Source organism: Dipodomys merriami, unplaced genomic scaffold (assembly GCF_024711535.1).
Source record: "Dipodomys merriami isolate MVZ:Mamm:240054 unplaced genomic scaffold, mDipMer1.0.p SCAF_14, whole genome shotgun sequence".
Lineage (NCBI taxonomy): Eukaryota > Metazoa > Chordata > Mammalia > Rodentia > Heteromyidae > Dipodomys > Dipodomys merriami.
The window spans coordinates 33,429,667-33,454,602 of record NW_027202715.1 but is presented as its reverse complement, the minus strand read 5'-3'; the positions used below and the strand labels follow the sequence as shown (position 1 = coordinate 33,454,602).

The following is a 24,936-nucleotide window of genomic DNA, read 5'->3' as shown; positions in this document are numbered from 1 at the left end:
GAATTTGGTTTAAGTTTAGACATAGAGCTGAAATTTAAAGTCCCAAAACCCCAGGAAGACATGACCCCAATATTTAGGTGCTCATCCTATTCCTACAAAAGCTCTTTTTTGGGGGGGAGGGTCCAGTCGTGGGGCCTGAACTCTGGGCCTGGGTGCTGTCCCTCAGCTCTTCAGCTCAAGGCTAGCACTCTACCACTTGAGCCACAGTGCCACTTCCGGCTTTTTTTCTTATGTGGTACTGAGGAATCGAACCCAGGGCCTTGAGCATGCAAGGCAAGTGCTCTACCACTGAGCCACCTTCCCAGCCCCACAAAAGTTCATTTTTCAGCTCAGTTCTCTTTCATTGTTTCATCTAGTCCTCTCCTTTCCCCAGGCATCTACTCTGTCCTTCCTGAGCCAAAAAACACAACAGGCCTGTGTCTAATTTCTAGAACATCGCCTTCTTGTATTTCTCCAAGTCTTTGAGGTTAAGAAATTTGAGTAGTAACTAAAATGTTAATTCCCCACAGTGGTTAAATATGCTCACTTTACTATATATCACATTTAAACAAAAAATACAACATTTAGGTTTTAACAAAGTATGATACTACAAAGCAATAGAATACTATGCACTCCAAAAGGGTATTATATCTTAAATCATACAGATATATAAACAAGGAAAATCATCCATGACCCACTGACTAACAAATCAGCTAATAACATTATGGTATGGCCATCTTTAAGTCAGTTTGTTTGTTTCTTTCTCTCTCTCTCTTTCTCTTTTTTCTTTCTTTTCCTTTCTTTCTTTGTAAAAACATGAAAATTCACAAGAACTAGCTATAACTAGTAAGATTTTGTTTAGCTAACATTTTATTTTTCAACTTTTCTGTATTGCCTGGATTTCCTAGATGACTAGAAAATGTATTGGGTGGGCTGGGAAGGTGGCTCAGTGGTAGAGTGCTTGCTTTGCATGTATGAGGCCCTTGGTTTGATTCTTCAGCACCACATAAGCAGAAAAAAAAAAGCCAGAAGTGGTGCTGTGGCTCAAGTGGTAGAGTGCTAGTCTTGAGCTGAAGAGCTGAGGGACAGCACCCAGGCCCAGAGTTCAGGCCCCATGACCAGACACACACACACACCCCAAAAAAATACTTGGGTTTATAATCAGAGGGAAAGTCATAATCTGTTAGGTTATACTGAAAATTCAAAATGACATCAATCAATAAAACACTAAGATTTCATTTTATGTTTGCACTGTTTGGGGCATGAATTCAGAATTTATTAAATATGTAAATTTGTGCAGTAACTTTTTCTTAGATGACATGCTTAATCAGATGTGACTCCTGATTTCCTGCCTTTAAGTGGTATAGTGTACATATGATTATAATGAAAATGTTAGGCAGAGTAACATCTAGCATTTTTTTGAGTGAATGAGACACTAGTAGGTGCTTTACACACTGATCTTTAGTTCTTTTACAAAAATTGAGAGAATTTAATCCCCAATGAAAACAGGTGGAGTCTCACCTACAAGAATGCTAAAATAAGAAAAGTCACTTTAGCCTGAAACACCAGAGAGAGCTCTTAAAGAGATAGCCTTCAAGAAAATCTTGAAAGAGAAGTGGTTCTGAATCTTTGTGACTGGGAAACAGGGAATTCAAGGTCTGGAGCAATCTAAGTGAATGTGGAGAGGAAAGTGATTCACAAATCCAATTCCTAACCTGCACATGTATTTGTTACCATTGTTGGGAAACTTTCAAATAAGATAACCTTGGCTGGGAAGGAGACCAAGGAGGATGCTTGGGCCCCAGATAGAGGAGACTCTTCTAAAGTTCCTGTATTTTAGTGTTTGTTCCACGTGGCTCAGACAGAGGAATGTGAGTGTAGGTAGGATGCCATGTAGGAAAGAAAGCCTGTTTTCACTTCAGTGTTGTTTAGTAATAACACATTTCATACCTATTGTTTTCTTTCTTACCTCTATCATGTCATTGAGAAAGAATGAAAAAAGCATGATGCAAGAAAACCAGTCTTTTGCATGTGACCATTTACTATCCTTTGATTGCCTCCATTTGTGGAATTTTTCTGCAATCTTTAACTTTTTATTTCTAGAGAGGCACAAGAATATTGTAACTGGTGAAATTAGGTCCAAAGCTCTGCGATTTTGTAAAATGCCATATAAATAGCAATTATTCAAGCATTATATAACTTAACTGGTATTTTCCCATACAAATTCAAAATAAATATTTTGTAATAAACCGTCAACAATCTATGCAAAGATCTTGGACATAGGAACTTATTAAATTCTGTATTCAAGTATCATGCAGCTTTGCCTGGCTATTCTCTTCTCATACTGGTAAACATTGGGGAGGTAGAGGAGAGGCAAAGTAGTTTTTCTAGTGACTTTGACATTGTAACAAAAGGTCAGTTTTTATAAGGATGGAGTCAGCTTAACATACACTAATGACACTGAGGCCTGCAGAATCATGTTAGATACTAGAGCATAGCACTAAACTTTTTCTCTGTTTATACTTCTTTTGGGGAACTTCACATGGCATTGTACTTATTCTTCATGAAGTCTGTTTATCCAATTTGATTTTAAACATTCTTGAAGGCAGAATCATGAGATCTTCAACATGTATAAATACAACAGCTCTACAAAACTAACAAAAGAAAAAGTAAAATGTATCACACAAAAGCTTAGCAATTGTCTTAGTCATATCTGTTGCCTTCTGCAAACAGAACCTTTTTTCCCATTATTTTTTTAATTTATTGATTGTACATAGTCAGAACTGAGTTCACTAGCCCTCTAGGCCAAACTTTGTTGTTCATTTTCGTGTCTAGTGTTTGAAGTTGAATTTTCAGCATCTGTCTGGACCATGTCCTGAATTTTCTCTGCAAGAGCACAAAGATTGGCTTTCCTGAGACTTTTGATTAAAGTGTCAAAGGCGCCCTTCTTCCCATGGAATTGATACCAATTACGAAGCAGCTGGACTTTCTGCTCAGCTGTGTCTTGGAGATAGTTATTCTTGATCTCATCTATTTTGGCTTCGCTGATATTATTTTTCCGGACAAAATCTCTTACTTGATTTATTGTCATTTGTTCAGCAATGTTAGTGATGTATTTACTCAAGTCCACATCTGAAAAGGAGAAAACAAGCTCTGAAAGTTTAGTTTTCTAAATAATATTCTCATTACTCAAAACCATATTTATGTATCCCTTATTATACTTAACAATGAGTTAAGCCTTAGAGATCTAAACACCTTGTTGAGGGGAAAAAGAAACAAACATAACACCAAAATAGTCTGGAGTTGTAATTCTAAATCCTGCTGTGTTCTGAGGAATTTGTGACCTGACCTGATCGTGACAGGTAACAGCTCTGCATTTTCCTATCTCATCATTTTATAGAAGTTTAAAAAAATCACCTGTAATATTCCTTACAGACATAATGACTAATGATGCACAAACTTATGAGAAAAGGTGAAAAGTTTATGGTCATTGTATTTCTGCATCACAGGACTAAGGATGGAACCAAGTAGAACATGTACATATGCGTTGTTCTAGAGTTAGATCTATTCATAGTTATAGCACCTAGGCTATAATTCAGTTTTACTTCTATTGAGTTACACCAGTTATAATGGTGTCCATAATTCCATTTCCATTTCCAACTGTATTTGGGGGCAGGCATCTGAGGATAAAGGAAATTTTTCTTAAGCCTGAGATTATACTGTCTTATTGCTATGTTATTTATTTTCAGCTATGTTAAAAATAATTATAGATTTAACAAACTACCTGGTAATCCTTAGTAGTAGGTCTAAGGATATCATAAACTCAAGGAAAGCAAAGCTTTCAATGTATCACTGAAATTCGTACTGATATTTTACTCAGAAATTAATTTAGTCCTATAAAGGAAGCCTTGGATAAAATAAAATAATAAAAAGTCTTACCTATACATCTGAAAGGCATTGTTTCCTGGATAGAAAAAAAGATAGAAGAAAGGAGAGAGATAAACAAAAACACATTCATTTTATCATCCAGCTCTTCCTTCACTATGAAGGAAACACAACCAGCTGCTTGATATATTAAAATTAGGATATTAGACTAAGTGATTAAAAAGGGGTTTTCCAATTATTTGAGATTTGAATCTGAAAAGTCCTACCCTTGCTATAAACTAAGCAATATTGGAATCATTTTTTTTCTTTCTAAAGACAAGGAATCTAGGAATTTATTGAATAGTCTGAGTTACTTTTCATATAGATATATTAAAATAAGTAGTAATGGTAATAATCCAAAATTTTTCTTCACTGTAATTATTACTGACACCAGAAAATGGCTCAAGATTAAATTTCTTTTTAAAAAAATCTAGCCAGTCAAGAGAGGAATACAATAACAACCAGTTATTGTCTATCAGAATCAACAAATTCCTCAGTTGCAGATACTCTGGATAAGAAAATTATCCAAACAAACTGATCTCTCTCCACCCCCTCGTTGTTTTGTTATTTAAAACAACTTTCATGTTAGAAATCAAAAGATTGTCTCAAAAGTTAGCTAGAGAGAGTTGAGGTTTGGTGCAGGGGGGGTGCTTGTGAGCATGCATGGTTCTGGGTAGGAGGTATAGTGTGATAACGGATTTTCATAGCAACCTCAATCCCTATATGATAGCCTAGGCTTTGATACTGAATCTGTGCTTTGGTAAAGACTCTCCAGTGAGGCTATTACCAATCTGAAACACGGATCTTTACCACATCCTCTTTTCCTCCTTAGTTGCTTCTTACAGTGTTGTGTCGAAGCTTACTTACAAATTAGCTAACCATATCTTAATTCATTTTTGATGCTACTCCAACTTATATAAACTCAAACATTGAGCATATTTGTTTACAAGAAAGTAACAAAATAAAAGGCAAAACAAAATGAAATACAATAGAAGACTGAATTAGTGCTTTCTTTGTCTTCTCAAGAAAGCTGGGAACAAGTGGGAAAGAGGGAACAGCTGGTGCTATGCAAAACAAAAGAAATGTACATATCGCCCAATGTGGAAGAAATAACTGTATTGCAAAGCTCATAGAACTCATAAATGTTATAGACCATGATAGACAATTTGCTCCATGAAAGTTAGAATGTGTTTGTGTCTTTAACTAAGCATTACTATCCCACAATACTGTGAAATTTGGGAAATTATGTAACCACTTAATCACAATAAAAATTTTGAAAAAAAAGAAAGCTGATCCATATTTTAACACCTACTTCATTTAAGGGTGGATGTTCACGATGCCCACGATTTCCATGCCTTCGGTGATACAGCCAAAATATCACCCCTAAAAGATGAAAGAAGTTTCCATCAGACCTGGTCGGAAGCGTGTGAACGTTCTTTCACATTAAGAGAAGTATACTAAGGGAAGAGGACAATCTCAATGAAATTTCAAGTCCCCAACACAGCAGGAAAATGGACTAGGTTAATCTCACCCCCACAGAATCAGGTGCACTAGAGGCAGGCCACATTTTAATTAAGTCACATTTTAATTGCCACACCCCTGGCCTAGCATGAAACTGGCTTTGAATTAACTGTATGACCACCAACACTTCATCTCTAGCATGGTGGGTGTCATGATTGTGGCAGGGAATGGAAGCCATAGAACATGGCAAGTAGGCTGAGAGAGCATTTAATATCTAGAAGTCCAAGTGCACATACTCACAAATAACTCAAGTTTACACACTCAGTAAGTGTTGAACTGAAGTCCGTGTGAGACGCAAGAAAGGAATCTACAAATTTCTGAGTACATTCACTGTTTAAACATCAAGTATGCATTCATAGTAAAACCAACTCTAAAGCTCAAGGCAACCTGATCTTCACCTAAATGGAACAGTGACTTGTTGCAAAAGAAAGGAAACAACTGATAGATTCTAAGTTTCTGAGCTTTAGCATCATGGTGTATTTTATGAATGATTGATTTAAAGGCATTTTATCCAAAGTAATTATGATTGTACCAATTTGGGCTTATCTGATGACTTTCGTAAGTAATTCTTACATGGAATGTATTGTCACCATGGGCTAACTTCAGGAGAAGGAATAATAAAAAAATATATATATTTTGTGGGTCATGGGCTTGAACTCTGGGCCTGGTCACTGTCCCTCAGCTCTTCAGCTCAAGGCTCTACCATTTGAGCCACAGCACGACTTCTGGTCTTTGGGTGGTTTATTGGAGATAAGAGTCTCATGGACTTTCCTGTCCAAGCTGGAAATCGTGATCCTCAGATCTCAGCCTCCTGAGTAGCTAGGTTTACAGGCCTGAGCCACCAGCGCCTGGCCAAAAATATAATTTTTAACAGATAATTAAAAACAGAGTTGTGTCAAGGCAGAGGGGGAATCTAGAGGACTAAGTTGATCAAGTCCTCTTCAAAATGCCATTCAGGAAAGACCATGACTTTTTTTGTACTCCTAATACATAGGACAAGCTCATAGGTTACTTCTAGCTTTTGGCCACTCTGCCACTGCAGAAAGTACCTATTTATAGACACAGTGGAAACTAGTAAGGGGAACCAAATACATCATTTGTTCTTATCACTCTCAGAAGAGAGCTGTGTTCAATAGTAAGAGATGAATAATACAACATCTTTGTGAATAGTTACTTTCCACGCCATTTCTTTAAACTAATTTATATTAATTATAAATATTCATTTATCAATATAAATAATATATAATATAAGTGTACTGTATGATAGTATAATACTATTTATAATACTTTATTATATAATATAATATATTATATGATAGTTATATAAATAAATATTATTTAACTTATTAAATATTTAATTTAAATGAATATAAATATTAATTTATATTAATTGAACAGAAGGAGTTAATTGTAGTGCATTTATGCATGCAGGTAATGTACTCTGATTATGTTCACCTTTCTGTTACTTGTTCGTATTCCCTTGCCAAGCAATTTTAACAAGTTTCATTATTCTATTTTCACACTTCCATATACAGTACTTCAATCATACTCAGTCTATAGTTTGAACAAACTAGAAACTCACCCCCAGTTACCGGAATCAAGAGGAGACACCACAGCCAGTGTAAACTGGAGCTAGAAACCAAAGCTTAGAAATTTTCATAAGAAAATAAGGAAAATTTTTAAGAATAAACACTCTCAAACAATCAAAAGCAATGAGCTTTTGTAGATATTTGGTGGTGGGATGGGAGGTGGGGGAAATATAATCATAACAATATATTATTACTTTCTTTTTTGCATTTGGTATTGCTAGTTGTTGTGCACTTCTTGATGATTCCATGCTCACATCTATAAAGAAAGAAAAAAATGATAGAGGAAATTCAGAAACTCTGGATAGACTCTTCTATCATTTTGCAAGGGTACATTATAAATCAAGGGCCATTATATTCATTTTTGTATCTCTGGCTAACATTTTCCTTCAAATATTTCTAGGTTAGCATCTAAAAGTGGTACAAGTTAATATCATAACTTGGAGATTTAAGTGAAAGAGTTTCTTAACGAAGTTTTTAGGATAAAAGAAGGTAATATAACAAGAGAAAGAATTAAATGAAAATGAAAATAAAGTTCAAACTAGTAATAAATTGAACTCAAACTATCAGAGCTTATAATAAACTATTAAAAAAAATAAAAGGTCAAGAGCAATTTCAAACACCTTATAAGGGCCAGGCAGAAATGACTGCTCGTGATATTACTCAGGAAAGCTAGGAAGCTAATCCCCACAGGTTGCTGCTTCAGGCACAAAGTGTTGATTAAAAGGATTCAAGGATTCCCATCTGGAATTTTCTTCAAACACCCAAACACTGGCAGTCAGGTGCTCTGAGTTCACAGCCTAGCTCTTTTCACTACTTAACTAGGATAGGTCAGTTGACTCTTGTGAGCTCGTTATTAGTAACGTGGATATAATCCTGTTATCTACCTTAAAGAGCTATGGTGGGAAGAATATTATACCAAGACTATAAAGTATTTAAAACTCCCACTACTATTATTAGACTAGCTCCTTTCCCCCTTTACTACCTATCCAGTCATCATGTGGACACTCAGACATTTGACATTTGAGGTGAGAAAGGAGAAGCAAAAATAGTTCCATGTGAAACGTTTCTAGCTAATAGGTCATGAGGTACCATATCCCTCCTTTGTTCAAACCTATTAGATGAAAATTTTCCCTAGATGAATTACAAGCTTAAGGAGAGGCAAATTCGCAGTAATCTTGAGTGTGTGTATTTACATAAAACTATATGTAAAATACTATGTCTCAAAGGAAAAGATGCTTATTTTGAGGAGTTTTTGTTTGTTTGTGTTTGACAGTCCAGTCAGGGCCTAAGCACTATCTCTGAGCTTCTTTTGCTCACTTTACCACTTGAGCCATAGTGCCACTTCTGGCTTTTTCTTTTTATGTGGTACTGAGGAATTGAACCCATGGCTTCATGCATGCTAGGCAAGCGCTCTACCATTAAGCCACATTCTCAACCCCATTATTTTGTAGTGTTAAGGAATCAAACCCCAAACCTTGTACATGTTAGGTAAACAGGAGCTCTACCCAAAGCCCCACCACAAACACTTTTACAACACATATTACCCAATCTTATCTCTACAGAAATGACAGAGGACACTCTGGAGAACAGGACACCTGGATGGAGGGTAGAAAAGACTGAGAAGCAAGCAGAGCTGGATAAAGAAGGCCCTCACTTTGCATGTTCTAGAGTCTGGTTTTCACCCAAAGGTAGAAAACTTGATTGAGTATCACATGTGTTTCTTTTGAGTGATTGGTCTAGGTTGAGCAGATCGCCAAATCATTCATCAGATGCACCAAAAAATCTAATTTGTTCTCTTTGCAACTACTGTTCCATGCCTAAAATTCGCTCTTCATCTATGTGTACCTGCTACCATTGTTTCTTTTTTTACTCAAGATTAAGCCACATGTGTTATCTTCAATCTCCTCTTTCAGACAGGGTTGAAAAGTTATCTTGGATGACTTATAATACCCTGGCCACACATTTCTTCCTGTTTTTGCCACACGGTGTTGATAAGCAATGACTCTCTTTTTCTTGTTTGTATTTGACTCTAGAATTGAGACCTTGATGACAGAACCATGTCTCATATTAGTTTGAGCAACCAGCATAGTGTCAAATGAACAATTAATGATCAGTGTCAATAATGATCAGTGTCAATAATGACCATCATCAATGATGGTCAGTGCTCAATGATGTTTTTAAATAGAAAGATGATCGTCTAGTTGCTTGGAGGAGAAAAATAGTCTAAAACCTTAATTACTGACTTTCAGTGTGACTTCTCTCTAGAAAGGCAATGTCTTCCAAAGTATGAAAAAGTAAAACTTACATGGTACAGGGGTCGCAGTGATCACATCCAGATGTGTTACAATAAAAGTTTGGTTTGCATATGCACTTGGTATCCTGAGTCGGGGTACACTTTGTTTCTACTTCTAAACCTATAAAACCAATATTTAATTTAATAAATACAGCAGCTAGTTATAAATGAACTGTGAAATAATGGTCAAGAGCTGCATGGAATTTTGAAATCTGCTTATTATCATGTTGAAATGTCCAATAATCATTGAGCAGAGTCTCATGTGGATAGGCAATCTTGAAACCAGCACTGCTTCCACTGCTGCTTCAATGGTTCGCCTGTTCCGGTAGTCTAGAGCCTTGCTACTCTATTGTGTGGCCCACAAACCACCAGCATCAGCATGACTCAGAATGCAGCATGTCAGGCGGTAACCGGCCTTAATCAGACCAATGTTAAGGCCTCACTTAATTTAAGATTCGGATCTAATTGCTTAGAGCTGAGATCTAATTACTAGTGTTTGTAATAGTACCCTAGGCAATGTTAATGCACAGACATGGTTAGAAACATTGTTGTAAGCAGGGTACTGGTGGCTTACACTTGTAATCCTAGCTACTGGGCAGGCTAACATCTAAGGATCGTGGTTTGAAGCCAGCCCAGGCAGTAAAATGTCTGGGAGAATCTTCTCTCCAATTAACCACCAGAAAACCAGAAGTGGTGCTGTGGTTCAAAGTGGTAGAGTGCTAGCCTTGAGCAAAAAAGTTCAGGGACAGTGCTGTCCCTTTCCCCCCAATCCCCCCCAAAAAAAAACACACCAAAAAAAAAAGAAAAAAGAAACATTGTTTCAAAGCCTGAATAGGGCCAAGCAAAGCTTTAGGTACTAAGTTTTCATCATGTTTTACAAAAGTAGGAATACTTTTCATGCTTCAATCTGGGCCTTCAGAATAGATCAAAATATCCATAAAATTCGGGTTTGTAAGCAGAATGATGAAGATGAATTAGATCCCCAAAGATGAGAGCATCATATCTTTGGTTTCTCTATCTGGCTATGAACAATACTATCCTACAAGCATAAATTGATGCAGTAAAAAAATAGATTTTGTGGTTTTAATTGGAGTTGATTCTAGGATTCATATGGTTGATATTAAGTCATTTGCTGGTTTATAGGGTTGATATTAAGTTGCTAGTGTTCATATAGGAGAATGCTAAGACTTGACTTACAAGAGCAATTATTAGCACTGCGCCTAGTCCTCCATTACCCAGTTAGTCCCAGGCAGCTCATTCCGGTAATACCAACACCTGAGAAGCTCTCCACTTAAATTACAGTGTAAGTCATTCTACTTGAAGGGTTAGGATTGGTCACTTTTGGTTGCTTTCTTAGGCACCTACCATGTCCTCCGTCACAAGATCTACATCTTCTGCACTTCGTAGAATAATGTTCTTTGTCTGTGTATTCCTTTCCTTCTTGGCAGGGCTCGCAGACCGGTTCCACCCCATTGTTTGGACAGTTGGCACATTTTCTGGTGCCTGTCAGAGACAAAAAAGAAAAAAGAAAAAAAAGAAAAGGGTAGATTTTGAAGCATAGGAAACATGCAAGAAATGACATTAAAATTCTGATCATAGGTTTTTATTTTTTTTCTCTGTTTGGGCTTGATTCAGGGCCTTGCATTCTTACTTGCCTTTTTCAGTTAAGACTGGAGCTCTACCACTTGTTTCACTACTCCCATCTGGAATTTTTTTCTGTTTACTTGAAAAGAGAATGGTCTTGGACTTTTCTGCCCCAGCTAGAGTCAAACTGCCATCCTCTAGTAGTATCATCTTCCTGAGTAGTTAGGATTACAAGTAAGAGCCTTGGCTGCCTAGATATAACTTTTGTTTTTCTTCTGGTACTGGAGCTTGAACTCCAGCATTTGGGCATTGTCCCTTAGCTTTTTCACTCAAAGCTAGAATTATTATTACTTGAAATACATGTCCACTTCTGGCTTTTGGTGGTTAATTAGAAGTAAGATTGGCATGGACTTTTCTTCCTGGGCTGGCCTTGAGCTGGAATCCTCCAATCTCAGTCTCCTGAGTGGCTAGAGTACAAGCATAAGCCATTGGTATCCAATTATAACTTTTTAATATCTATTTAAATCAACAGTCTTGCCATCACACAATTTGTGTTCAAGTGCAAAACAGGTAGCACCAGGCTTACAAACATTTATCAGAGCTCTAAGTGGATAGATCATCTAGAAACTGACCCAACCACCCAGCATTGTTTAGGAGGGATGCTTAGGAGAGGATTTCAGATCTGAAATCAGTTCATGTTTCAAAATACAAATAAAAATGTAAAAAATCTTTTAAATACAAACTTCAAAATCTGTTTGTATTTGTCTTTTCCAGTTCATCTGGTTTTTCATCTGCAAAATTACAAGTATATTTTCAGGCATCAGTGATAGGAAAAAGTTTCTGTTAGAGTTCTTATTGAAGGCAAGTATTGAGACATATCCTTTATGAGTTGAAGACCCTTGTCATCCAATCTCTGTTGTTAGCATGATATGTCATAGATAGTTTTGAGATGATAAGCTTTTATACTCAGAGGAGTCTTCTTTTGTTCCTGAGAAATAACATACATAATCCTCTCATGTAAATGGTATATTTGTCATTTATAAATTATACCTATCTGTATCCACACCAAAGAATTTGTAAAAATGAATAAAACTAGTCTTTAGAAAGTAATTTCAGTTTGTTTTTTTTCTTCTGGTTTTGTTATATACTATAGAAGAACCAAAAGAAGTAAAAATATTGAATTCATGATTACACTTTGTCACCCTTGCCGATTTTTTCATTCTCATCTCTGGATGTTTTGTGTATCTTACCAGGTGGACATGGAGGACCACAGGACTGGTCCCCAAGCTGCTGGCCTTCCTGGCATCGAGTCTCAGTTTTAGTCGCATTTGTCCTCAGTTCAGATTCGGTATCAATAGCTTGGGCAGTAACTCTGGACAAAGATCCAACAGTAAAGGTAAGCACCTATAGAAGAAAAGAATGAAAAGAACTTCACTGATTTCTGAACCAAGCAATTTGAGAAACAGCTGTCACCCACCCCACAAGCTTGGATGGTTGGATGTGCTGTGGAAAGATCAAGTCTGTAGATGGGCTCCATCCTCCTGCAGTTTTATTACCAAAAAAGGAGCAAACAGACCCCCCCCAGTGCAGCTGTGACCCCAGACTCCCTAAGCCATACTACAAATCCAGCATGTGTACCAGGAGCCAGAGCTCTCCAAAGGGAGGAAGAGGAACTGCCATCACTTACTTCCCCATTTGAGTGTAAAGTTGCATGATTCCCCAAGTCTTAGCTTCTTGCTGTACACAGTAGAAGTAACTTTTTCTCATGGGTCTGTGGTGATCATTAAATGGATCAATGTGTTTAAATCTCAGTAGAGTTACTGAAATATATTAAACTGTTGCTCTCTACCCTATGATAGCACATAATAACACCATAAATTTTCAGTGAGGGCCAGCATAGTCCAATAGAAGAAAAAAAATTCAAAACAACTGTGGTTTGAATCCCCCATTCTGCTAAACAATGCTGTGACTCTGGGTGAGGGACATGACCTCCTTCACTCTCTATTTCCTGATCTGTTCAATGAGAAGAATATATTCTGTCTTAAAGGATTGCCATGAGAATTTTTTAACATGATAATTTTCATCAAATCTATACTTAGCTTATAGTGTGCCCATTCCTTTCCTTTTAATGCACAACTACACAATCAACAGTTTTGATTATATCTTCACTGTTATCCAAGGATACATTGAGAATCTCACTAATTCCAACCCCATTTTCTTTTACCATGACTCTAGAAAAATGTACTTTCTTCACAGAACTAATCTTTAAATCTATTTTTCCGTCCTTTCTTCCATGGACAACCCCATAGCTCTGAGTAACATTAATTCAAGCATATCTTAATAATTGACTTGTTTAAGAACACTAACTAGCAAAAGAAAGGCTGAGACTTGTATGTGTTCCCTAATTCCATTATGTGTCCTTTCTACTTCTACTGCACTGGAAGATGGGTGAACTTAACATAAAATAACTTCTATATTAGGTTCTATATTTGCATAATTCTATGCAAGGAACACTGGGAAGAATCGAGGCTGCATATAGTGCCTTCACTAATAGGCCACTGATAATACAAACCAACAGAGATTTGCAAAACTAAATTCTAATTTTAAGATAGGTATCTTCATTTATGTGGAAAATGAATGTTAAATTTCCAAAAGCAAATTTGAGATATGTAATACATTAATAATGTGGAGATGTTTCAAACTTTCGCTTGCTTTTTTTGGTATTAAGGATTGAATTCAGGGCTTGATATATGATATCTATCTGTCTGTCTATCTATCTATCTATCATTCTATCTATCTATCTATCTATCTATCTATCTATCTATCTATCTATCTATCTATCTATCTCTTTTGCCTTTTTAAAAAACAGACTGGGAATGTGACTTAGTGGTAGAGTGCTTGCCTAGCATGCATGAAGCCCTGGGTTCGATCCCTCAGTACCACACAATCAGAAAAAAACCAGAAGTGGTGCTATGGCTCAAGTGGTAAAGTGCTAGCCTCGAGCAAAAAGAAGGTCACAAACAGTGTCCAGGCCCTGATCTCAAGCCCTAGGACTGGTGAAATAAAAACAAAAACACATTGTATTATCCCTTCCCAAGGTATCCAAACATGTGGCTCTGAAAAAATATATTTATTATTAATGTCAATTTCTCTTTTCAAGATGACAGTTCCTATTTCTTGCTTTGAACAATAAAATATCATGCTGCTATCCTGCAAATCGTAGGCCCATGCCAGATTAGAGACTGGACAGCTCATGAATAGTAACACAACTGGGCAGTTTTCAAGGATTCCTAAGAACCAGTTGCTAAGATAGGAGAGGCTTCCAAATAAAAGTGGAGGACTCCTAATTCTATGATAACAAAGTTCTACTGGAGAGTGAAAAAAATTAATTATACTGTCTGAATCCCAGACATTACCAGCACATCAAAATACTCAAACCAATGGAAACTGTCCTCAGTAGATGAAGAGATCAGTAAGTCTTATTCACAACAAATAATCAAAATGGAATCTAAGCCACAATACCAAATAGGAGCAATTTGTTTCTATTGTAATCCTCTTTTATTGCTGTGAAGAATAAAGTTAATAGTGGGTCAAACTTCCATCCAATTCTAGTTTCTCACTAGAAATAAGAAATTGGCACAGATTTCAATTTTAAAAAAAAGTGGTATGTAAAGGGTTGGGCTAGTATACCTTAACAAGTCTAGAGTGCTCAAGGTCAATGCCCAATCTGCTTGTGCTGGAGTGTAGGTGTATATATGTGTGTCTATGTGTGTGTCCGTGCATGGGTGCATGCCCCTTGTAAGTATAGAGCCTTATTCTCCTTGGTATGCAAATTTCAACCCAAATCTAGGAGGCCTTACTGTGAGCAGGCCCGTGATCCCTGGTTTAAATGGACAAACACTCAGGGAATCTGTATATACTATATTCATAGATTGTTACCACTAGTACCATTTCTGAAACAATCTACATCAACCTTAGCTCTCTAAAGGAAACGGGCTTCCTACTTCCCATTTTTAGCTTTGAAGTTTTTATTTAAATATTGGAGATTAAGGCCATTATCCAAAATATAATCAGAATTTCAGGAATGGAAAACCCTGTAATAGAAATCAGTGAAAAGACACAAATGCCTAGAGAGCTATTGACCCCAACTTTATTTCAGACTTATTCATAATTACTTTGCAGAATTTGTTTTCTGGAAATATTTCTGATTTCACATCAGATAATTATATTATGATTAAAAAAAATGGGTCCGAAGAGCGTTTTACGAATGATTTGTGATGTGATGCAAGCAGTCCCTTTGATATGTTTGCATTAATTCACACTTGCAAAATGCAAATTATGTTACAAACATGCCTTTTTACAATAAAAGCTGAGCACAGTGTCAGAGAAATGATTTGTCCAAAAGTCCAAAATTGGGACTGGCTCACAAAGAACTCAAAGTTAACACTTTCTGTCTAAATGCTAGCTCTGTTTCTTGTTTGTAAGAAAGTTTCCTAATTACTTTTCCTTCATCTACAAACAATTCGATGTGTTTTCAGACAATTGTTAGCAAGAAGCCAGCACGGCACTATAATTACATACAGAACAGAATCTTGTAGCTACGCTCACTCCTGTAATCCTAGCTACTTGGGAGGCTGAGATCTGAGGATCACAGTTCAAAGTCTGTGAGACTCTTATCTCCAATTAGCCACCAGAAAACTGGAAGTGGCACTGTGGCTCAAAGCATTTAGAACATTAGTCTTTAGTGAAAAAGCTTAGGGATAGCACCCAGGCCCTAAGTTCATACCCCATGACTGGCAAAAAAGAAAAATAAAATAAAAAAGGAATAGATGTTGGGGGCAAGGGAGGATTTTGAAAGGGTTACTCTGTGAACCTGAGGACCCCTCCCCAAAACAGACCAATGGTAGCAGGGAAAATGAAGTTTGCTGGGCTCAGACAGAGACAACAAACTAAAAAGAATCTGTTTGTATGTTCCTTCCTCCAGATGGGAATCTGAGGTTCTGGGAGCTGCCATGACCATGAATACAGTGTCTAACAGAGTCTGAGATCTAGGATGCATAAATAGCAAGTGGAAACCATATATAACAATATCCTACAGAAGCATGAATACAGGAGAATTTTGAGAAACAAAGGACTTCTGGGAGCTGCCATGACCATGAATACAGTGTCTAACAGAGTCTGAGATCTAGGATGCATAAATAGCAAGTGGAAACCATATATAACAATACCCTACAGAAGCATGAATACAGGAGAATTTTGAGAAACAAAGGACTTCTGGCTATTCAGTTATTGCAGAATCAGATGAAGAATTGCTTCTCAGAACCATTCAGAATATTGAATAAAAGAAATGATGTAGGAGCAGACAGAGGGGGAAGATGCCCAACCCCACCGACATGTCTCCTGTCTAAGACAGGTTCACTACAGCTTCCCAGGAGTAGTCAGCAGTTAAAACTTGCCATAGAGGTTAGAAGGGTTAGAAGCAGAGTGCAAACTCTGTGACTAAAGAAATTCTATATCTTGTTAAGGATCAGTGTTAAGGATGAGTCAGTATAGCAATTGGCTCTGAAGGAGGAAGTAGAGTTTGAGAAGGAAGCTAGACAAAACACAAAACAAACAATCAACAACCATAACAAAACCATCTTTTTTGTTGTTGTTGTTCTTGTTGAAGTTAAAAACAAGCAGGAAAAGACTTAAAAAAAAAGTTTGTTAAAAGTGTCAGCTCTCTGAATGGCAAGTCAAATGAGATGATGTACCTTTCACAGTGAGGGAGATTTTTCAGTACCAAGCATAGACACCAGACTGACTACACACTGTTGTGGTGACACAGGGAGATAGCAACAATATTTATTTTTTCCTACTGAAATTTTTTACTTCCTCTTTCTTGTTTTTGAGATACGATGTAGATGTATGTATCTCAGAATGGCCTCAAATTCATAAGCCTCCTGCTTCAACCTCAGTGTTGGGATTACAGGTATGTACAGCCTACCTGGCAGAGAGTTTTAATTCTCTCTGAAGGCTACATGGCCACAGTTTCTCCAGCAAGAATACAGTGCTCAGCTACCTCAGGAAGCACAAAGCTTTCTTGGTGGGGAGTACAATAGTGGTCCAAACAATTCAACACTAAAAGCATCTGGATTTAAAAATGGAAGGAAGGGAAATAAATAAATGCTATTTCTCTGGGACACACATGTGTGTTCATGCCTGTAATCCCTGCTATTGGGGATGCAGAGGCAGGCAGACTGAAAACTCCTGGGCACTGGCCAGACAGAGAGATTCTATTTCAAAAGCAAAGCAAAGCAAACACAAGAAAGAGAAGGAAGAAAGGAAAGAGAAAGGAAAAAGAAAGACAAATGTGTCTGCAAGAAGTTATTCTGGAACACATCATTATTCTTTACCTTTATCATCTTTAGTTTTTTTTTAATTTTTTTTTATTTTATTATCATCTTTAGTTTTATCAGTTATCTTTATCTTTAGTCCTATTATTCTTTATCACACCATTGCCATATTGCCATGCATGAACATAATAAAATTCTGATTAAAGTCATGGCTACTATTGCTTGCTCCCCTCTTTTGCCTAAATAACTTTCACAAGTTTTCTTTCTTTTTCACCCTCCTCCTACTTATTTCCACCCCATCAGACCCTGTTTCACTCAAAACCCCCCAGAATTTTTAGAGTTTGGCAAAATTTGTGAAGATGACCACTGGCCTTTTCCCTTGGTTTTGTTTAACTCATTTTTTTCCCTCTACCATGAACATGACCTCTCTGTAGGATACAAATTAAAACGTACACTGAGTTGTAGCAAGATTGAGTTAAGCCTACAGACCAATACTGATTTGCTGCGTTGTTAGGTTTCATTTGTTTTGAACAAATCTGCAAGATTAATTTGTATAATTCTTTTTCAATAAATTAAAAATATGGATGACAATGGTAGTAGGCTCTACTAACAGCTTACCTAGAAATTGGAAAGTGGAAATATCTTAAATATATAAATTAATAATATTCAATACTGTGAAGAAGTAGATGCATTTCTTAAAAACTACTTGTACAAAACCCTAATTTTAAAGGCTGGATCCCAGAGTCCCACTTCCTCCAGCTGTATGCCAACTCCCAACATTTCCAGAATCTACCAAAATAATATCACTAGCTGGGGAAGAAGATTTAAAACATGTCCCTGTGGGGAACACTTTGTATTCCAACCATAACACTTAGTTTGATATGCTATATGTGAACAATATATGAACAAAAAAATAGTCATGGGACAGTGTGGGACTTTTTTTAAAAATGAAAAAAAATTACATGTATTTATGGCCCACAACATGATGTTTTGAAATGTATATATGTTTTGGGATGGGTAATTAATTTGGGATCATGCTAATTAATTTCTATATAATTTTACATGCTTTTTGTTATTCTTTTTTTTCTTGTTCTTTTTATCGTGAGAATACCATACAGAGGAGTTACAATTACATGGGCAAGATAACGAGTACATTTCTTATCAAGCATTGTTGCCTCCTTGTTGTTTCCCCTTCTCATCCCTTTATTGTTATTCTTTGTGGTGAGACTGCTTAAAATCTGCTAAGTGATTTTCAAACATACAAATACATTAGCACTAATTGTAGTCAGCATGCTGTCCTATAAATCTCTCAGATACATTCATCTCATCTAAATGGAATTTAGAATGAGTTGACTAACATCACTACATTTTCTCTTTCTTAATATGATAACCACCTGGTAAACAACATGAACTTCTCTAGATCTCAGAGTTCAACTTTTTTAGATTTCACATGTAAGAGAAATCATAGGACAATTGTCTTTCTATTCCTAGGCCCTGAGTTGAAAATCAGGCCTCGCTTCTTAAAAATAGTCCTGTGAAAAAAAGTTTACAAACATTCTTTTGGAGGAGAAAAATACCAAAGCTGAAACATCAGCAAGAAGTCAGAGCCTTAAACCCATGTGCCGAACTCATTCACTTTCTCACTATGGTTTGCTTACTCAGGATCTCTGCCTTCAGAAACCAAACATGTTGATGTTTCTCTTGTATTTCTCATGTTTTCATGGTGTCACAGAGTACAGAGATGAGGAAATACATAATGCTGCATGACTAGACCAAAGAAAAGCATGTTGGTAATTAATAGAACCCTAAGTTCATTCCGGTTTTGCTGGGTTACCCTACCATGCCTTATCATGGCCTATTGTAAGCTTGCCTACAAAGCTGGGTTGTAGACATATATTAACCCAATTTGTAATCAGCTTTTCTAATTTACAAGTCTGGCTTTACATAAAATGCAGAGTAGCATACTAAATTCACCATCATCTTCACCAAGTCAGGACATGAACCAGTTGTCTGATGGATTTTTCCCCCTAAATTCCAATAGACGTAGGGGGGAGGGGCTTGACATGCTTCTGCAGCAGCTAAAATTAAGAAAGGAGCTATGATTGAGACAAGAAAAAGAAGGTACAGATAATCAGTCTTACAATCTCCACCATCTTTCTAATGTGGGCTCAACTATTCACACTGTCATTTCCAAAAAAAAAAAAAAAAAAAAGTAGACAAGAAGATTGACTCCTGTTTTGGAACCAGAGATATTTAATTGGAGGTAACTGGAGAACTGAATTGGAGATATTTAGTTTGAGTTAGAAGAAGTCTAACTATATAAAAACCTAAAAATATTTTATCCTTCTGTTTAAAGGAAAGACTAATTAGGTAATTAAGTGTTGCTTTACTACTTTTAAGAATATATACATACATGCCCCATGACCAACAAAAACCAAAAAAAAAGTATACATGTAACCAAAAGCATAAGAAACTATATCCTAAGGTATTTACAAATGATTCTTTCATAAGAGTTATGAATGTGTTCATGTGTAGACAAATATAGAGATAGCAGTCCTTTAAGAAATGTTTTATAATAATAAATTATAAAAATAATTACCAATTAAATAAAAAAATTGTAGTGATCTCAACACATTTAGCAAATGTACTCCCTATAACATAATAAATAAAAACTATCATAAAAGTAGAGGTTTGGCTTAGGTGATAGAGTACTAGACTTGAGTTGAAAAAGCTAAGGAAGAGTACAAAGCCCTGATTTCAAGCCCCAGTAGTAGCACAATAAATAAATAAATTAATTAGAGTTAGTTATATAAAATTTATCAAATGAAAATTCCATAGCAATAGAAACAGGTTTGTACTACATGAAAAATGACAAATAGTAGAGTGCAAATAGCAGTGATTAAGTATTGTGTGTGTGTGTGTGTGTGTGTGTGTGTGTGTGTGTGTGTGTGTGTGTGTGTGTAGTTAAGGCTATAAATAAAAATGTTCCTATTAAAGAGACTAATGAGTGGTTATTTTTCCAATATTAACTTTGAAAAAAATTTAGTCAATTATTTTTATATTTATCTTTTTAAAAGAGTTTAAATTGATTCAATGTCCTAAATTTGGTTTGAATTGTTTTTTATCATAGAGATTTGATTTTAAATTAAATCCTTTTATTATATCATTTTATTATTTTTTAATCAAAAGTAATTAGCAAATATTATAAACCATGTGCTCAGTAAGGGACTTTTCAGACCCAAGATAATTCACCAAAAGTCCTCAGGCTAGCAGTGGTTTTCAAGTGGGGATTTCCTTATTCAGGTTTCTGAACATCTCAGAATATGAAGATTCTCTCCAACTGACAATTGTACAACAGCCACCTACCTCCCCTCAAACTATTCCCTATTCTTTAGAGAGATTCCTGTGAAATTCTAAGTATTTAAGACCAAATTGTGTGAACACTGTCCTGAAGAGACTTTCTCAGAGTCAGTATCCAAAATCCTGCTTCTTTGTGTGGTATGTGCTTTTCTCACCCTCTAAATTCCATACGAAGACTTTGTTTTACTCAATTAAGCTTAAATCTGCCTCTCAGGGTGATAATTGTATTTCAGTAGAAGACTTTCCTCTTGTGTAATTGGTAATGGGGGGGAGGGCGCTGATGGTCCCCAAATACCAGTTTAATATTTGCCTCATGATCTTGACATCATTTAGAAACATGTGTTTTTGTACCCTGAATGTTAATGTTTTGATTTACATTTTATCATTTTATTGTACTCATAAAACATTTCCAATCCTTGGGAATGTAAGTAAAGTCCATTCAAAATTAAAATAGAGGATTGAAGGTCTATTACAAGTAAGTGGCAGAGCACCTGCCTAGCAAGCATGAAGTCCTAAGTTCAAACCCTAGTAACACCAAAAATAATATAAAAGAATGAAACAGGAACCTCATTTAAAGTTTCTAAGGTCATGTTAAGGAAAATTATTAAATTATACACGAACTGATTGTTCTCTATACCCCAAACTATTCTGTATGATTACTTGTAACTGGTTTCTTTTCCAAATAACTGCTTCTTTCCTTTTGAAATAACTGCTTGAAGAAAAGTGACAGAAGAAATTGCCTGCCTAGTGATCGCTTGAATTTTTAAAAAGTGCAAGCGAAAGCTGCAAGGTTAACTTATAATTTCATAAAACAAGCACACATGCAAGCAAACCACCCAGAAATAGGCACAGATATAAAATTGCAAAGCACATTTGATTCTTGCTGTCTCCTCTAGAAATTTGTGAGCATTTGAGGATTTCAGCTTTATTTGTGAATATCACTTAAAACAGCACTTTTCGAAAAGAGGGAGGAAAAAAAAACTAGCTCTAAGAGAGTAGCAAAAAGGAAGTACAGCAAAGGAGATGTATTATATCTAGATAGTACTAGAGACCAGAAGACTAAGGGAAAGAGAGAGAGAAAAAGAAAATAAAGCAGTTGTTTCGTCAGCTAATTAAAACTTGTTTTTGTGTTTCATGACATTCGTACTAGGTTTTCATTTTATTTATTGCTACTATTGAGGACACATGGGGTGGTGGGAGTGGGGCACAAAGCCAGCAAACATTCCCGGGAGACACTTAGGGGACACACAATATGCAAATTTCTTTAAAGATAGAGGCATGATGTTGGGCAAGTGGTGGATTTGAGCTAAGTTTTGTGTAAAATGAATCATGTTAGATGAGCGGAAGTAGAAGATACACTCTAAAATGCAAACCATGACTATCTGGGAGATAAGATTATGTGTGATGTTTACATTTTTAGTCACCTGCACTTGTAACATTAATTAATTTCATCTTCTAGGTCATATAGCATCAATAAATATAATATTTTTATTTGCATACACAAATGGATGTATCTATGCATTTTTTGTTGTTGTTGTTGGTCATGGGGCCTAAACTCTGGGCCTGGCACTGTCCTTCAGCTCTTCAGCTCAAGGCTAGCGCTCTACCACTTGAGCCACAGTTCCATTTCTGACTTTTTCTGCTTACGGGGTGCTGAGGAATCGAATCCAGGGCCTCATGCATGCGAGGCAAGCACTCTACTACTGAGCCACTTTCCCAGCCCTATCTATGCATATTTTTAGAAGCTTAGTTTCCTTCCTTGTTTTAAGAGGGTATTCTCTGGTGAATATTAATGTCTCAAGGAGCCTAACATCGAACGTTATTTCTTAAAGAACAAGAGAGACTTTCCCTACTCACCCCCCCCCCCGCCTCCCTATCATTAAAAGGTCCCTGACAGCACAGCCTTTGCCTTTCTAATCTTAAATGTATTCTGGAAATCAGATGCAACGAGCTGAGGGGCCTGGTAATCAGATGAGAGAGACTTCAAGCCCAGCTCTGCTACTTGCTGTGTGACCTGTTAGAATGACTGAGGCCCGCTAAACCCATTTCAAGCGCAGGAAAATGAACAGGATGTCTTCAGCACGACAGGCTGCCATGAAAACTGACTTTGGCGAACGCACCCATCATCCAATCCTAGGACTTAGATGGAGTTCTAAGAATGAACCTCGTGGGGCTAAGTCCCTTTGATTAGCCAACCACCTAGCTGGCATTTCAGAGCCAGGGACTCTCCAAGAGGCTGTGGGTGGGAGCTGGTGACCAGGCCTCCTGCCCAGCGTTCAGGGACTTCGTAGAGCGCAAGCTAAGAAAGAGAAAGAGAAAGGGGGGAGGGGTGGGGCAGACAGGAGCACTGCACACCCCTCGGTGCAGCCTGAAAGAGAGGAATTCCCTGAAAGGAAACAAAATAAGTTTCGTTTTCTGCGTGGCCTGGAGAAGGTAAACGAGGCCGGCGAGTCACCCAACATGACTGTCCCCCCCCAAAAAAATAGAAAAGCTGGATCTTAAGACTCAGGGGTAACCATGGCCGGGAGCAGGCTTACTCCCCAAGTTACTTCCATCCTTTCTCTCCGCACTTGGGAGTCCAGAGAGCACACGTCACCGGATCTTTGGCTAGAAAAAGTTCACAATCTCCACCTCTTCCCCCGCCGGGTCCCTTCCAGACACCCCAAAGCTAGCCAGGCCCCCGTTCCACGGGGGCCTGCTCCCCACGGGCGCCTCCTTTCCTCTCGTGGATCAACAGCGCGGGTGTTGCTCCACCTGCCCGGCGGCGGGCTCAGGACGAGCCATTAAGCACCGAGCAAAGCGAGTTCCCCGGCTCCCTGAACACCGGGAGACAGGAAAAGTCGCGCCCGTCCCCCATCCTCCACTCAGACTGTCAGAGGCAGACCACGGCTGGCCTGGGGCACCCCCAGATTCCCACGCACTCAACCCAACCCCTGAGCGCGTCCCGCGCGCCTCCCCGACAGCGCCCGCCCGGGGGCGAGGCGGAGAGAAGCCCCACGTGAATAGCGGAGGGCTCACCAAAAGTGGGAGAGTCCAGATCCAGGGCATGGCTGGAGAATCAATGACCGCGGGGAAAGCGCCCCGAGACACCCAGCCACGGTCGGAGTGACCTTCCGGCCGGCCCGGGGCCTCCGGGTGTGTTCTCTGCCGGGGCCCGCCCTCGCGCGCCAGCCGCGGTGCTCTCGGAACCACTTCCCTTTCCCCTGAAGCGTCAGTGAATACCTGGGTGCAGAGAGAGATCAGACAGGACCCAAGAAAAAGCCCCTGGTGTGGGGAGGAAGCGTGGCTGGAGGTGAGGCGGGGGATGGCCCGGGGGATGGCCCGGGGGATGGGGCGCTAGCTCCACTGATTCAGCAACTAGCCCTGCGCAGGGGCTGGCAGGGGGAGGCCAGCGGGCGTGCGCTGGGAGCCAGGGTGTATTGCACAAGTGGGCATTTCCCTTTCTGGGGCGTGTCCGCCGGGGCTGGTAAAACTCAGATCAAAGAAGACTCCTAAATGCCCAATTACTCTCTCCCTAATTTCTACTGTTCCCAACTGGGAAGGTTGGGGAGGGGCTTGAACCTGACAGAACAGACACTCAGAGCAAGCACTAGTCCAGTACAGGACGGTCACAGAGAGGCCCCGGGGTAGGGGGGGAGGGGGAAGGGACAGGGAAAGGGAGGCCCTGAATGGTGCATGGTCTAAGTGACAATAATATGAAAAGCTACACAAATTCTACTGTGGGATTCTGAGGAAGGATCTACGCCTCCTGAGTAGCTAGGATTACAGGCCTGAGCCAATTGTGCCTGGCTCCGCTTGTATTTCTTAACAGAAGAGAACTGCTTATGGCAAAATCACCCAGCCCTAGCGTTGTTAAACCTTCACAATTACTTCCTTTCCTTTGTTACTCATTATTTCCTGTCCACGGCTCTTCAGAAAAGAAAAAAAGTACAACACAGAGCAACAAGTCGTAATTCTTTAAGGCTGTGGTTAACATTGCTCATACTCATTATTACTTTTTGGAAAAGCAGAAAGCTCTTTGGGTTTTGGCTGGTGTTACAGAGGAAAGAGTGGATAAGAACATGATTTAATGAGCCTCAGTCTGGAAGTCATCTTCCAAGTGGACTCATCACGGCTGCTGGGTATTTCTTTGTTTCCTTCAGGAAGGATACTTCTTCTCCCTGCAAGCTGAGCTCATCTCATTTAAACACCCCATGTCCCACTCAGACAGCTTTCATCTTCAGCCATTTGTTTTGACATTTGCTTTTGAAAGCCGGGTCCCTCAATCTGGATCAGGCCATTGTCATAAATATTTTCACTCAGCTTGAGGTTCCCATCTGTCACTGCACTGATCTCAGTCTTGTTTTGGTTT

At 38.2% G+C, this 24,936-nt stretch overlaps 1 protein-coding gene across 1 annotated transcript; it reads right to left on the bottom strand.

The window, feature by feature from the left end:
- Window positions 1-204: 204 nt before the first annotated feature.
- Fas (Fas cell surface death receptor) lies at window positions 205-23,907 on the bottom strand. Its single transcript, XM_070021149.1, has 9 exons — window positions 23,604-23,907; window positions 12,141-12,294; window positions 10,672-10,809; window positions 9,319-9,427; window positions 7,208-7,269; window positions 7,007-7,069; window positions 5,216-5,286; window positions 3,919-3,943; window positions 205-3,111 (listed from the first exon to the last, which is right to left on the bottom strand). Exons 1-9 carry the CDS (start codon window positions 23,631-23,633, stop codon window positions 2,780-2,782), a joined length of 984 nt encoding a protein of 327 aa, XP_069877250.1. The 5' UTR covers window positions 23,634-23,907; the 3' UTR covers window positions 205-2,779.
- Window positions 23,908-24,936: the final 1,029 nt, after the last annotated feature.